Source organism: Diabrotica virgifera, chromosome 4, assembly GCF_917563875.1.
Source record: "Diabrotica virgifera virgifera chromosome 4, PGI_DIABVI_V3a".
Taxonomy (NCBI): Eukaryota; Metazoa; Arthropoda; class Insecta; order Coleoptera; family Chrysomelidae; genus Diabrotica; species Diabrotica virgifera.
Window position 1 is genome coordinate 231097170 of NC_065446.1, and position 14966 is coordinate 231112135.

Sequence of the window (14966 nt, forward strand, 5' to 3'; positions counted from 1 at the left end):
CCACCTGAGCGCTACATAGCAAAGTTGACAGAACTCGAGGAAGTAGAACCTAGAAACTTTAAAGAAGCGCTTGAAAGAAGTGATAGTGAAAAATGGAAGCAAGCTATGCAAGAGAAAATCACGTCATTACGGAAAATTTTTTGTAAAAGCAATATTGATATATATTTATATATCAAGGTAATAAATCATGAAAGGGTTTACGTACTTATATACGTGGATGACACTTTAATAGCAGCAAAGGATTCACAGGTAATAATTGATATATTTGAAGAGAAACTAAAATGTAATTTTTATATAAGGAGTTTGGGATTATTACAAGATTATATAGGTATGAAGATTGAAATGTGCGATAAAGGGATATGTAGTTTAAATCAGGCCAGTTGTATTGACAAATTGCTGAACAAGTTTATGATGAAAGGTGGAAAAGAGTTCAATATACCGCTGGATGTTGGATACTATAAGCCTAGCAGAGAAAAGCCGGTGAAAAACAGTGAAATATATCAACAATTGATTGGTGGTTTAGTATATATTGCGGTAAATACTAGACCGGATATATTGGAAAGCGTCACCATACTAAGCCAACAGAATAAAAATCCAAATGAAGTAGATTGGAACGAAGCAAAGAGGGCGTTAAGATATTTAAATAAAGGAAAATATAAAAAGCTTATTTTAGGACAAGAAGGAACAGATAGCGCATTATATGGCTATGCAGACGCTGACTGGGCAGAAGACAAAGGGAACAGAACATCAAATAGCGTGTATATATTTTTATTACGGGTTTCGCCTATAAATTGGGGATGTAGAAAACAGAATTGCGTGTCTCTACCATCAACTGAAGCAGAGTACATAGCATTGGCTGAAGGATGTCAGGAAGCAATTTGGTTAAAACAGGTTATAAAGGAATTTGTGGGTTTAGAGCCGGAAATAGTTATATACGAAGACAATCAAAGCTGTCTAAAACTTTTAGGAAATCACAAATTCAGTAATCGGACAAAACATATCGATACAAAGTACCATTTCGTAAAAGAATTGCATGAAAAAGGGGTTGTTAACCTTAAGTATTGTCCTACCGAGGATATGATAGCTGATATGTTGACTAAGCCGCTGAATAGGGTTAAGTTAGAGTACTTAAGTAGTAAAGGGGGTCTGTTTGACTAATTCAAAAATAATTTTAGTTGCGAGGGGATGTTAGAATATATTCAACTATAAATTATGGTATTCTTATTAGTGTTAAAATGGACATAGCAGTCAAAGTGGGCGGGCTAATTCCCCGAACCTTTTAGGTCGAAAACTCTTACATAGGATTGATTGCATGAAAGTATCGTGTTACAAGACATATGGATGTGAAAGCGATTTTAGTAGTTTTGTATTTGATATTTTTACAGTAGTCTTGAAGTATACGTTGTAGAATACACATCTTAATTTCTTTGTTTGTATATTATTATATTACGGTTTTTCGGTTAAAATAAATAGTTTGTTTAGTATTATTTGTACCTTTTATTATCTACTATTTCTAATACTATTTAGTAATTATTAACTATTTAGTAATTATTTTTTTTGCTAATTTTACCAATGGCAAAATTACTTACTAAAATCACTAGCCAGTTGTGTCTGAATTTAGCGAATCGACTATACAAGTTTTTTCGTAGGATGCATAGTTTTCGACATAAACGCGGTTGAACTTTCAAAAAATCGAAAAATTGCAATTTTTGAACCCGAATAACTTTTGATTTGAAAAATAAAATAGCAATTCTGCTTACCGCATTTGAAAGATCAAGTCAAATTCTATCGGTTTTGATTACTTTCATTGCTAAATATTAATTTTTTTTATTATTAAACAAAGCTATAAACACATATGATTGAATGATGTTTTCAATGCATTTCTCATTATTTGAAATCGAACGAGTAGGCGCGCATACAGACAATTTCTACGTAGATTACGTACATTAAAACGCATGCATTGGGCACGGGAAACACTATGTGTTTATGGCTTTGTTTAACAAATAAAAGCTTAATTTTTAGCAATGCAAATAATCAAAACCGATAGAATTTGACTTGAATTTTCAAATGCAGCAAGCAGAATTGTTTTATATTTTAATCAATAGTTATTCGGCTTTAAAAATTGCACTTTTTCGATTTTTTTAAAGTTCAACCGCGTTTACTCGAAAACTATGCATCCTACGAAAAAACTTGTAAGACCATTTTTTGCTGAGAATCACCCAAAGAATACAAGCAAATGTTTTGTTTTGCGAATAATCGCTGTTATGTAATTCGTCAAGTTCTTTGTTTATAACAATCTTATCGACATCCGGATCAACTGTTACCCAAAAAATTCGTGTTCTACGGGTCAAAATACACAAAAAACTTGGGTAAGTCTATCTGAATTAAGGAGGCCGTTTTACCCTCCCTGGCGACAGGATATTTAATTTTATGATAAAACAATTAGTTGCCTCCGCCTCATAGGCGTGCTGAATTTATTATATAAGTAGTTTATTTTAAATGAAGTTGAAATATTATACTTTGTTGAGATTTCTAACATCTCTCTTGTCATTCACTGCGTTGGTATTTTTTTTTTAATTTCTATATAAATATCGAAAAATCGGTGGAATATCGAAAAATTGAAGGAAGTAAAAGAGATATCAAAGTATGAAGAAGAAACAGGTAAAAGGATTGCTGCACTAAATAAGGAAAGACATGATGTGAAGGACTATGGACGATATTAAAAAAGCAGAGGCTACCTTAGGAACGAAGCAAATTACAAGAAAGAAGGACTGGTTCAATACAAAATGTAAAGAAGCAGTTGAAGAAAAACTAAAAGCACGAAATCAGTTGATACGGACTCATAAAATTGAACATAGAGACATATACGAGCAAAAAAGAAAAGAAAGTAACAAAATAATAAGACAACATAAAAAAATCATATAAAATCAGTTGGACGAAATTGAGACTGAAAGTAAGACTCAGAACACCAAGAAATTATATACAAAAATTAGAGAACACAATAGAGGGTCCAAACCAAAGTAAGTGGAGTTAAAAATAAACAAGGGCAAATAGTAACAAAGCTAGTCAACCTTATATGGAAGTCTAGATGGAACACTACTGGCAGAAAAGCAAACACAAGAGATAACAGAAATAGAGGATGAGTAGCAAAATAATGAAACGAATGAGCCCACACTCGAAGAAGTAATCGGAATAATTAAAAATGATAAAAACAGGAGAGCACCCGGGAAAGATAACATAAACAGCGAACTCATAAAATTAGGATGGAACCGTTGCATAGGGGATATACACAAATTGATAGTAAACATCTGGAAAGAAGAAAAAAGGCAAAAAGAATGGTAAACAGGGAAAATCATAACGATACGTAAAAAGGGAAACCAACAAGAATATCAAAATTACAGGGAGTATATAAGATGTTGTCAACCATAATACATAGAAGATAGGTCAATATCAATGTGGATCCAGGAAAGGAAAATCCGCAATAGATGCAATATATATAGTTATCCTCTTTATTTTTTTCTCCTTTCATTACCATGTATTGTGTTTTTCCTTGGTTGATTCTTAATGCATACCTTTTTGCTTCCGCTTCGAACTTTTGGAAGATTTGTTGGAGGTGTTCCTTTGTTCTTGTTAGGATGACTAGATCATCAGCGTTAGCTATAAACTGCTGTCTGTTGTTAAATATGGTACCGATTGTACTAATTTTTATCCATCTTACTATGTGTTCTAGTACCAAGTTAAATAAGTCTGTGGATAGAGGGTCACCGTGTTTCAGTCCTTTATTCACTGTGAATTGTTTTGAAAAATTTCCTTCTATTGTTATTCTGTTTTTTGTATTGTTGAGCGTCATTCTCACTAATTTAACCAGCTTTTCTGAAATACCTAAGGATCTCATTGCTTCATAGAGCATATCTCGGTTACTGAGTCGTAAGCCTATTTAAAGTCAATGAACAACATGTGTAGTCCCAAATTTTGTTCGTGGCTGTTGTTCTGTATTAGTTTTAATAAATATACTTGAGAAATTGTTGGTCTTCCTGGTCTAAAACCTCCTTGGTATTCTCCAATGATCTTGTTTACCACCTTTTGCAATCTATTTCGGATGATTTTTGCAAGTATTTTATAGGTCACTTCTAATAGCGATATTCCTCTATAATTTTCGCAATTTGTTTTATCACCTTTTTTGTAAATTGGGCAGATGAGTGCATTGTTCCAGTGTTGCGGCATTTCCTCTTTTTGTCAGACTGTTAATATTAGTCGGAAATGTTTTCTTGCTGCTTTTCTCCTCCTGATTTAAAAATTTTTGGCAGGATTCCGCTTTCTCCTACGCTTTTGTTATTTTTTTTTTGCTTCAATATTGCTTCTTTTACTTCTTGTAGTGTTGGTTCTTCTTCCCGTATTTGTTCTGTGTTATCCTGTTGATGTTGTTTTATTTTCTGGGGTTCTGCTTGTTTATTTGCATTTAATAGTTCTTCAAAATACTCCGCCCATCTGTTCAATTTTTCTGTTGTTTCTCCTAAAAGCACACCGTCCTTACCTTTACAGTAACTTGTTTTACTCTTTGCCGTTCCTCGGGATTTTTTACTTCTTGGTAGTTTCTTATTTCTTTGTTTATGTACGATTCTTCTATTGTTTTCTACTGTTTGTCAAGGTGTTCTCTTTTCTTTTTTCTGCAGATTTGTTTTACTTCTCTTCTTGCCATTTTATATTTTTCTGTAGTATCCTGTGTATTATTTTTGTCTTTTTCTATTTTTGCTTTATTTCTCCGTATCAATGCTATCTTACAATCCTCGTCAAACAAGTATCCTCGTTTCTCTGCTTGTACTTTTCCTAGGCATAGTTCTGTCATCGCTATCTGTAGATTCTTCAATTTTTCATCAATATCTTCTGCGGTCGGGTGATGAAGTCTTTTATTTATCTCTGCCACAAATCTGTTTGCCGTTTTTTCTTCTGTAAGTAATTATATCTTGTATGTTAATCTTTCTTTTGCTGTTCTTGGGTTTCTTGGCAGCTCTTGTTTAAGTTTGGCTATCGTTAGAATATGATCGCTATTGGTATCAGCCCCCCTGTAGCTTCTGGAATCGGTAATTGCTCTGATATATTTACATTATATTAATAAGTGGTCTATCTGGTTTTTTCCCCTCCGTTTGGAGATATCCAAGTTATCCTATGAATATTAGGTCTGGATACCTCGTATAAAAAAAATGTTGATTAATAGCAAGCTGAAAATTTGTTAATAGCTTAAGGGTGTCTAGTCGGATAAACTTTGATATATTGGAACACTGGAACAGGGGCAGTTTTAATTGTGGAACAGGTAAAAAATTTGGAACGGTCAGATAACGAAAACGGCACATTTATTTTGTCCCACAGAATAGACTTAAACTCTCCGAACAGAGATTAAACTCTCATGCAAAAATCAGACTGCTATTTATCACCTGTCATAATTCCTGTCATTTGATATATTCTACATGTTCCACTCATTAAAACGCCCATTTGGTGATAAATAGCAGTCTGATTTTTGCATGAGAGTTTAATCTCTGTTCGGAGAGTTTAAGTGTGTTCTGTCGGACAAAATACATGTGCCGTTTTCGTGGTTGACCGTTCCAAATTTTTAACCTGTTCCACAAAACACTGCCCCTGTTCCAGTGTTCCCATATATCAAAGTTTGTCCGACTAGACACCCTTAAGCTATTAACAAATTTTCAGCTTGCTATTAATCAACTTTTTTTTCATACGCGGGATCCAGACCTATATCCTTATGGTCAAATCTTGTGCTTACGATTTTCATTTTATTTTCTGTTCCAAATTTAATTAATTTTTTTCCATTTTCATTTGATTCCTTATTTAAACTTTTCCCACCTGTTATACTTATAATACTTATTACTCTGTAAATCTCTTCTCTTTCTATTCATATCTCCCACGATTATCTTTATGTCATATTTCTGAATTTTATCGATCAAATTACTTAGCTTCTCATAGAACTCTGTTTTGGTTTCTAGGTCTTTTTCTTCAGTGGGGGCATGTGCATTAATGATACTAATTTTTCTGTACTTTCCTGTTATTCTCAAATAACATATCCTATCTGATATTGCTTGGAAGTCTATAACTAATTTACTGTTTACACCTCCAAAATAACTGTTTGTCCCGCCAGTCTTAAAAAAGGTTCTTATTCCTATTTTAACCATTTCAGTTCCCAACTGTTTTGTTTCTGGTAAGGCCAGGATGTCTACTTTGTAATTCTCCATATCATCTAAATTTTTTAAGGCACCCTCTTCGTACGTACTTCTTACATTCCACGTTCCTATTTTTAGTAATTCCTAATGTTTTTCCAGTTTTTGTACCTGATTTTTGACCTGAGAGAAAAATTATTCGGGCAATATTAGGACCAATATAAACAGCAGAAGGTGAATACAGGAGTCGAAGAAATAACGAAATAAATGAGGAATTAAAGGGGCAAGATATAGTCACGTAACTAAAGTGACAAAGATTGAGATGGCTTGGGCGTGTATGGAGAGCAGAGGAAGAAGCGCTAATAAACATAGTAACAAAGTGGAATCCGGCCAGAAGGAGCCGAAATGAAAGACCGAGGTCCAAATCGCTGGAAGAGATGAAGCGGAATCTAGGGGACATGGAAATCAGAAATGTAGAAGAAAGAGCAAGAGAAAGAAGGAGCTGTAACCGGATATGTAATGAAGTTTAAAAACGAGAACGAGGACTGATCCACCTCGAAAAGATGGATCTAGAGAGCCTGTAAAGGCGGCGCTACCCCCACGGGGGGGTTTACTGTAAAGAGACCGAAATCATTAGACCGAAAGCAGTAGACCGAACTCATTAGACCGAAAAGCACTTTACCGAAACCTCACTAGACCGAACAGCAGAAGACCGAAAAGCAGTTCTTTTTACTTGTCGCAGTAAAAGAGATAAGACTAATGTAATTACAACTAAAGGTTATTTGGATGGTTATTATAAACAGTTAAAATGGTGTTAACGTCACTCTACCCTTAATTTATTTTTACCTTCACTAATTTGTTTAACGGATGAAAAGTATTTCATATCAGCCTGTACAGAGTAACAATTTACACAATCTATATATAAAATAATACAAAAAAAATACAATAAACAAAAAGACAGATATACAAAATCTTAGCATAATTTACTGCAAACCTTTTTAAATTTATTTGCCATTTCGGTCTAATGCTGTTCTGTCTAGTGAGGTTTCGGTAAAGTGCTTTTCGGTCTAATGAGTTCGGTCTACTGCTTTCGGTCTAATGATTTCGGTCTAATTGTCGTGTACCCCACGGGGGTGTTTTGGCCGCTTTATTATATATAGCTGTATGCAACATTATTATATGCTATAATCACATAATCTAATGACAACTTTTTATACATTCATTTGTTTTTAGGTATTGCTCTTGAATCCCAATCCGACGATAACACAAAAAACACAAGTAAGTTGAAATATTTTGTTCATTTCAAACACATTTATTTATTTATTTTATTGTACGTATAGTAGGAAAAATGAAAGAATACCCATGAACGAACATATAAAACACGCTGTATTTTCCTGTCACCGTGTCACAAAGAAAATTGTCTAGTGCAAGTACATGTAACAATAATTATTATATGTACTTGCGCTGGCCAATTTTTTGTGTGACACGGTGACAGGAAAATACAGCGTGTTTTATATGTTCGTTCATGGGTGTTCTTTCATTTTTCCTACTGTATAGATGTATGCAACATTAATATATGCTATAATTGCTGAACTAGCATTGAACAGGAGGTGGTAGAGTGTATAAAAAGACTGAAGTGTAATTAAATTAAATTTATAAGTTATATGAATTTATTTATTATTTATATAATGAGAAATGTAACATTTTAGCCCTCGGCCTACAAGGCCTGTTGCGCTTAATAAATAAAAAATAATTGCATAATCTAATAATAACTCTTTATACATTCATTTGTTTTTAGGTGCTGCTCCTGAACCCCAACCCGACGATCACTCAAAAAGCACAAGTAAGTTGAAATATTTTGTTCACTTCAAACACACTTATTTATTTATTTTATTTAACGTATAGCTGTATGCAACATTAATATATGCTATAATTGCATAATCTAATAACAATTCTTTATACATTCATTTGTTTTTAGGTGCTGCTCCTGAACCCCAACCCGACGATCACTCAAAAAGCACAAGTAAGTTGAAATATTTTGTTCACTTCAAACACACTTATTAATTTATTTTATTTAACGTATAGCTGCATGCAACATTAATATATGCTATAATTGCATAATCTAATAACAATTCTTTATACATTTATTTGTTTTTAGGTGCTGCTCCTGAACCCCAACCCGACGATCACTCAAAAAGCACAAGTAAGTTGAAATATTTTGTTCACTTCAAACACACTTATTAATTTATTTAACGTATAGCTGCATGCAACATTAATATATGCTATAATTGCATAATCTAATAACAATTCTTTATACATTCATTTGTTTTTAGGTGCTGCTCCTGAACCCCAACCCGACGATCACTCAAAAAGCACAAGTAAGTTGAAATATTTTGTTCACTTCAAACACACTTATTAATTTATTTTATTTAACGTATAGCTGCATGCAACATTAATATATGCTATAATTGCATAATCTAATAACAATTCTTTATACATTCATTTGTTTTTAGGTGCTGCTCCTGAACCCCAACCCGACGATCACTCAAAAAGCACAAGTAAGTTGAAATATTTTGTTCACTTCAAACACACTTATTAATTTATTTTATTTAACGTATAGCTGCATGCAACATTAATATATGCTATAATTGCATAATCTAATAACAATTCTTTATACATTTATTTGTTTTTAGGTGCTGCTCCTGAACCCCAACCCGACGATCACTCAAAAAGCACAAGTAAGTTGAAATATTTTGTTCATTTCAAACACACTTATTTATTTATTTTATTTAACGTATAGCTGTATGCAACATTAATATATGCTATAACCGCATAATCTAATAACAATTCTTTATACATTCATTTGTTTTTAGGTGCTGCTCCTGAACCCCAACCCGACGATCACTCAAAAAGCACAAGTAAGTTGAAATATTTTGTTCATTTCAAACACACTTATTTATTTATTTTATTTAACGTGTAGCTGTATGCAACATTAATATATGCTATAATTGCATAATCTAATAACAATTCTTTATATATTTATTTGTTTTTAGGTGCTGCTCCTGAACCCCAACCCGACGATCACTCAAAAAGCACAAGTAAGTTGAAATATTTTGTTCATTTCAAACACACTTATTTATTTATTTTATTTAACGTGTAGCTGTATGCAACATTAATATATGCTATAATTGCATAATCTAATAACAATTCTTTATATATTTATTTGTTTTTAGGTGCTGCTCCTGAACCCCAACCCGACGATCACTCAAAAAGCACAAGTAAGTTGAAATATTTTGTTCACTTCAAACACACTTATTTATTTATTTTATTTAACGTATAGCTGCATGCAACATTAATATATGCTATAATTGCATAATCTAATAACAATTCTTTATACATTTATTTGTTTTTAGGTGCTGCTCCTGAACCCCAACCCGACGATCACTCAAAAAGCACAAGTAAGTTGAAATATTTTGTTCATTTCAAACACACTTATTTATTTATTTTATTTAACGTGTAGCTGTATGCAACATTAATATATGCTATAATTGCATAATCTAATAACAATTCTTTATATATTTATTTGTTTTTAGGTGCTGCTCCTGAACCCCAACCCGACGATCACTCAAAAAGCACAAGTAAGTTGAAATATTTTGTTCATTTCAAACACACTTATTTATTTATTTTATTTAACGTGTAGCTATATGCCAGTGTATGCAACATAAATGTATGCTTTAATTACATAATTTGATAAAAACTCTTTATGCCTTCATTTATTTTCAGGTGTTGCTACTGAACCACAACCCAATCCAACAAAAAGCACAAGTAAGTTGAAATATGAAATGAAAAAGACAGGTTATGTTTTCTTTCGATTTAGAGGCATTACACAATGTTCAGATAGCTGTTTCTGTCTTACGACGTCCTCAGTGGAGCTGCGTGCACTTCTCTGAAACAAAACGAAACCAAACTGTCTATTTATGTGGAATTTTAAAAATATTTTAAAATCCATCTTTGAGACGCTCCAGGGAAATCTCTTAAAGAAAGCGAAACGTCTCAGATACAAAATTCGCTATTATAATAAAAAAATTTAAATAGCAAATATTTATTTAAATCCAAAAATTTTACTTTATGGAACTTCTTTCTGGTTCATCCTTAATATCTGACTTTTACTTTACAATTTATAAGACAAGAGACGACGAATAAAGAAAGCGAAAAGGACCCTACAATATGCAGTCACATTCCGCTTTCATTCATCTATTAAAAACGGTCCGAAAGAAAGTTCCTAGTAATCAAATCTGAGTAAAGGTAGAAGTGAAAATGACAGTTTATGACACTCACATAGTAGAGAATTTTGTACCTGAGACTTTTCCCTTTGAAACCCAACCCGATGATCCCACAAAAAGTACAAATAAATTGAAATAAAAATAAAATAAAATTTTTATTTTTAATTCAGTTACAATGCGAAGGCAAAACAATCTTACTTTTCAATTAGAATACGGAGCGCAGTCCAGTCCCTTGAATCGCGATTTTTGGCTCTTATTGGAGCCTCATCGGAAAGAACGTAGGCTTGTTCTCCATACCCCAATTGATCAGCACTAAGAGGTTCTCCCACCCATTGCAACTGAAGTGAAAATATTAGGTGACTAGCGTCATTTGGCAATTAACAGATGAAGTTTTCGATCGTAATAGCATTATTAATAATATTTAGAAAATATTAAAATATTACTAAAAGATTTTTAAATCGAAAACTTATTGGTCCATTTCCATGGTAACACCTCCAAGGCTTCTAAAATTTTCAAGCCAAATGGATGCTAAAGCGAAGAAGACAAGAGGGAATTCAAAAAACTTACAATTCACGACCCCGTCTGTTCAGCTGGTAAATTCCAACAGAAAATGGACCTAGTTACTCGAACGAGGAAAGACCAATATAAAAATAAAAATTTTTTTTTATTTTTAATTCAGTTGCAATGCGAAGGCAAAACAATCTTACTTTTCAATTAGAATACGGAGCGCAGTCCAGTCCCTTGAATCGCGATTTTTCGCTCTTATTGGAGCCTAATCGGAAAGAACGTAGGCTTGTTCTCCATACCCCAATTGATCAGCACTAAGAAGTTCTCCCACCCATTGCAACTGAAGTGAAAATATTAGGTGACTAGCGTCATCTGGCAATTAAAAGATGAAGTTTTCGATCCTAATAGCATTATTAATAATATTTAGAAAATATTAAAATATTACTAAAAGATTTTTAAATCGAAAACTTATTGGTCCATTTCCTTGGTAACACCTCCAAGGCTTCTAAAATTTGCAAGCCAAATGGATGCTGAAGCGAAGAAGATAAGAGGGAATTCAAAAAACTTACAATTCACGACCCCGTCTGTTCAGCTGGATAATTCCAACAGAAAATGGACCTAGTTACTCGAAGGAGTAAAGACCAATATAAAAATAAAATAAAAATTTTATTTTTTAATTCAGTTGCAATGCGAAGGCAAAACAATCTTACTTTTCAATTAGAATACGGAGCGCAGTCCAGTCCCTTGAATCGCGATTTTTCGCTCTTATTGGAGCCTAATCGGAAAGAACGTAGGCTTGTTCTCCATACCCCAATTGATCAGCACTAAGAGGTTCTCCCACCCATTGCAACTGAAGTGAAAATATTAGGTGACTAGCGTCATCTGGCAATTAAAAGATGAAGTTTTCGATCCTAATAGCATTATTAATAATATTTAGAAAATATTAAAATATTACTAAAAGATTTTTAAATCGAAAACTTATTGGTCCATTTCCTTGGTAACACTTCCAAGGCTTCTAAAATTTGCAAGCCAAATGGATGCTGAAGCGAAGAAGATAAGAGGGAATTCAAAAAACTTACAATTCACGACCCCGTCTGTTCAGCTGGTAAATTCCAACAGAAAATGGACCTAGTTACTCGAACGAGGAAAGACCAATATAAAAATAAAAATTTTTTTTTATTTTTAATTCAGTTGCAATGCGAAGGCAAAACAATCTTACTTTTCAATTAGAATACGGAGCGCAGTCCAGTCCCTTGAATCGCGATTTTTCGCTCTTATTGGAGCCTAATCGGAAAGAACGTAGGCTTGTTCTCCATACCCCAATTGATCAGCACTAAGAGGTTCTCCCACCCATTGCAACTGAAGTGAAAATATTAGGTGACTAGCGTCATCTGGCAATTAAAAGATGAAGTTTTCGATCCTAATAGCATTATTAATAATATTTAGAAAATATTAAAATATTACTAAAAGATTTTTAAATCGAAAACTTATTGGTCCATTTCCTTGGTAACACTTCCAAGGCTTCTAAAATTTGCAAGCCAAATGGATGCTGAAGCGAAGAAGATAAGAGGGAATTCAAAAAACTTACAATTCACGACCCCGTCTGTTCAGCTGGTAAATTCCAACAGAAAATGGACCTAGTTACTCGAACGAGGAAAGACCAATATAAAAATAAAAATTTTTTTTTATTTTTAATTCAGTTGCAATGCGAAGGCAAAACAATCTTACTTTTCAATTAGAATACGGAGCGCAGTCCAGTCCCTTGAATCGCGATTTTTCGCTCTTATTGGAGCCTAATCGGAAAGAACGTAGGCTTGTTCTCCATACCCCAATTGATCAGCACTAAGAAGTTCTCCCACCCATTGCAACTGAAGTGAAAATATTAGGTGACTAGCGTCATCTGGCAATTAAAAGATGAAGTTTTCGATCCTAATAGCATTATTAATAATATTTAGAAAATATTAAAATATTACTAAAAGATTTTTAAATCGAAAACTTATTGGTCCATTTCCTTGGTAACACCTCCAAGGCTTCTAAAATTTGCAAGCCAAATGGATGCTGAAGCGAAGAAGATAAGAGGGAATTCAAAAAACTTACAATTCACGACCCCGTCTGTTCAGCTGGATAATTCCAACAGAAAATGGACCTAGTTACTCGAAGGAGTAAAGACCAATATAAAAATAAAATAAAAATTTTATTTTTTAATTCAGTTGCAATGCGAAGGCAAAACAATCTTACTTTTCAATTAGAATACGGAGCGCAGTCCAGTCCCTTGAATCGCGATTTTTCGCTCTTATTGGAGCCTAATCGGAAAGAACGTAGGCTTGTTCTCCATACCCCAATTGATCAGCACTAAGAGGTTCTCCCACCCATTGCAACTGAAGTGAAAATATTAGGTGACTAGCGTCATCTGGCAATTAAAAGATGAAGTTTTCGATCCTAATAGCATTATTAATAATATTTAGAAAATATTAAAATATTACTAAAAGATTTTTAAATCGAAAACTTATTGGTCCATTTCCTTGGTAACACCTCCAAGGCTTCTAAAATTTGCAAGCCAAATGGATGCTGAAGCGAAGAAGATAAGAGGGAATTCAAAAAACTTACAATTCACGACCCCGTCTGTTCAGCTGGATAATTCCAACAGAAAATGGACCTAGTTACTCGAAGGAGTAAAGACCAATATAAAAATAAAATAAAAATTTTATTTTTTAATTCAGTTGCAATGCGAAGGCAAAACAATCTTACTTTTCAATTAGAATACGGAGCGCAGTCCAGTCCCTTGAATCGCGATTTTTCGCTCTTATTGGAGCCTAATCGGAAAGAACGTAGGCTTGTTCTCCATACCCCAATTGATCAGCACTAAGAGGTTCTCCCACCCATTGCAACTGAAGTGAAAATATTAGGTGACTAGCGTCATCTGGCAATTAAAAGATGAAGTTTTCGATCCTAATAGCATTATTAATAATATTTAGAAAATATTAAAATATTACTAAAAGATTTTTAAATCGAAAACTTATTGGTCCATTTCCATGGTAACACCTCCAAGGCTTCTAAAATTTTCAAGCCAAATGGATGCTAAAGCGAAGAAGACAAGAGGGAATTCAAAAAACTTACAATTCACGACCCCGTCTGTTCAGCTGGTAAATTCCAACAGAAAATGGACCTAGTTACTCGAACGAGGAAAGACCAATATAAAAATAAAAAATTTTTTTTATTTTTAATTCAGTTGCAATGCGAAGGCAAAACAATCTTACTTTTCAATTAGAATACGGAGCGCAGTCCAGTCCCTTGAATCGCGATTTTTCGCTCTTATTGGAGCCTAATCGGAAAGAACGTAGGCTTGTTCTCCATACCCCAATTGATCAGCACTAAGAGGTTCTCCCACCCATTGCAACTGAAGTGAAAATATTAGGTGACTAGCGTCATCTGGCAATTAAAAGATGAAGTTTTCGATCCTAATAGCATTATTAATAATATTTAGAAAATATTAAAATATTACTAAAAGATTTTTAAATCGAAAACTTATTGGTCCATTTCCTTGGTAACACTTCCAAGGCTTCTAAAATTTGCAAGCCAAATGGATGCTGAAGCGAAGAAGATAAGAGGGAATTCAAAAAACTTACAATTCACGACCCCGTCTGTTCAGCTGGATAATTCCAACAGAAAATGGACCTAGTTACTCGAAGGAGTAAAGACCAATATAAAAATAAAATAAAAATTTTATTTTTTAATTCAGTTGCAATGCGAAGGCAAAACAATCTTACTTTTCAATTAGAATACGGAGCGCAGTCCAGTCCCTTGAATCGCGATTTTCGGCTCTTATTGGAGCCTCATCGGAAAGAACGTAGGCTTGTTCTCCATACCCCAATTGATCAGCACTAAGAAGTTCTCCCACCCATTGCAACTGAAGTGAAAATATTAGGTGACTAGCGTCATCTGGCAATTAAAAGATGAAGTTTTCGATCCTAATAGCATTATTAATAATATTTAGAAAATATTAAAATAT

At 33.5% G+C, this 14966-nt stretch overlaps 1 protein-coding gene across 14 annotated transcripts in view; it reads left to right on the top strand.

Moving 5' to 3' along the window:
- Window positions 1-14966, top strand: part of LOC126883330 (uncharacterized) — a 63242-nt gene that overhangs the window by 17135 nt on the left and 31141 nt on the right. For 4 of the 14 annotated variants that reach the window (XM_050648717.1, XM_050648724.1, XM_050648720.1 and 1 more), the window contains exons 3-13: window positions 7401-7445; window positions 7966-8010; window positions 8146-8190; window positions 8326-8370; window positions 8501-8545; window positions 8681-8725; window positions 8861-8905; window positions 9041-9085; window positions 9221-9265; window positions 9401-9445; window positions 9581-9625. In XM_050648717.1, the coding sequence (XP_050504674.1) occupies window positions 7401-7445; window positions 7966-8010; window positions 8146-8190; window positions 8326-8370; window positions 8501-8545; window positions 8681-8725; window positions 8861-8905; window positions 9041-9085; window positions 9221-9265; window positions 9401-9445; window positions 9581-9625 (495 nt within the window). Of the gene's footprint in view, window positions 1-7400; window positions 7446-7965; window positions 8011-8145; window positions 8191-8325; window positions 8371-8500; window positions 8546-8680; window positions 8726-8860; window positions 8906-9040; window positions 9086-9220; window positions 9266-9400; window positions 9446-9580; window positions 9626-9760; window positions 9806-9950; window positions 9993-14966 lie in introns of all 14 variants that reach the window. The other 10 variants (XM_050648716.1, XM_050648719.1, XM_050648718.1 and 7 more) reach the window with 7 other exon arrangements.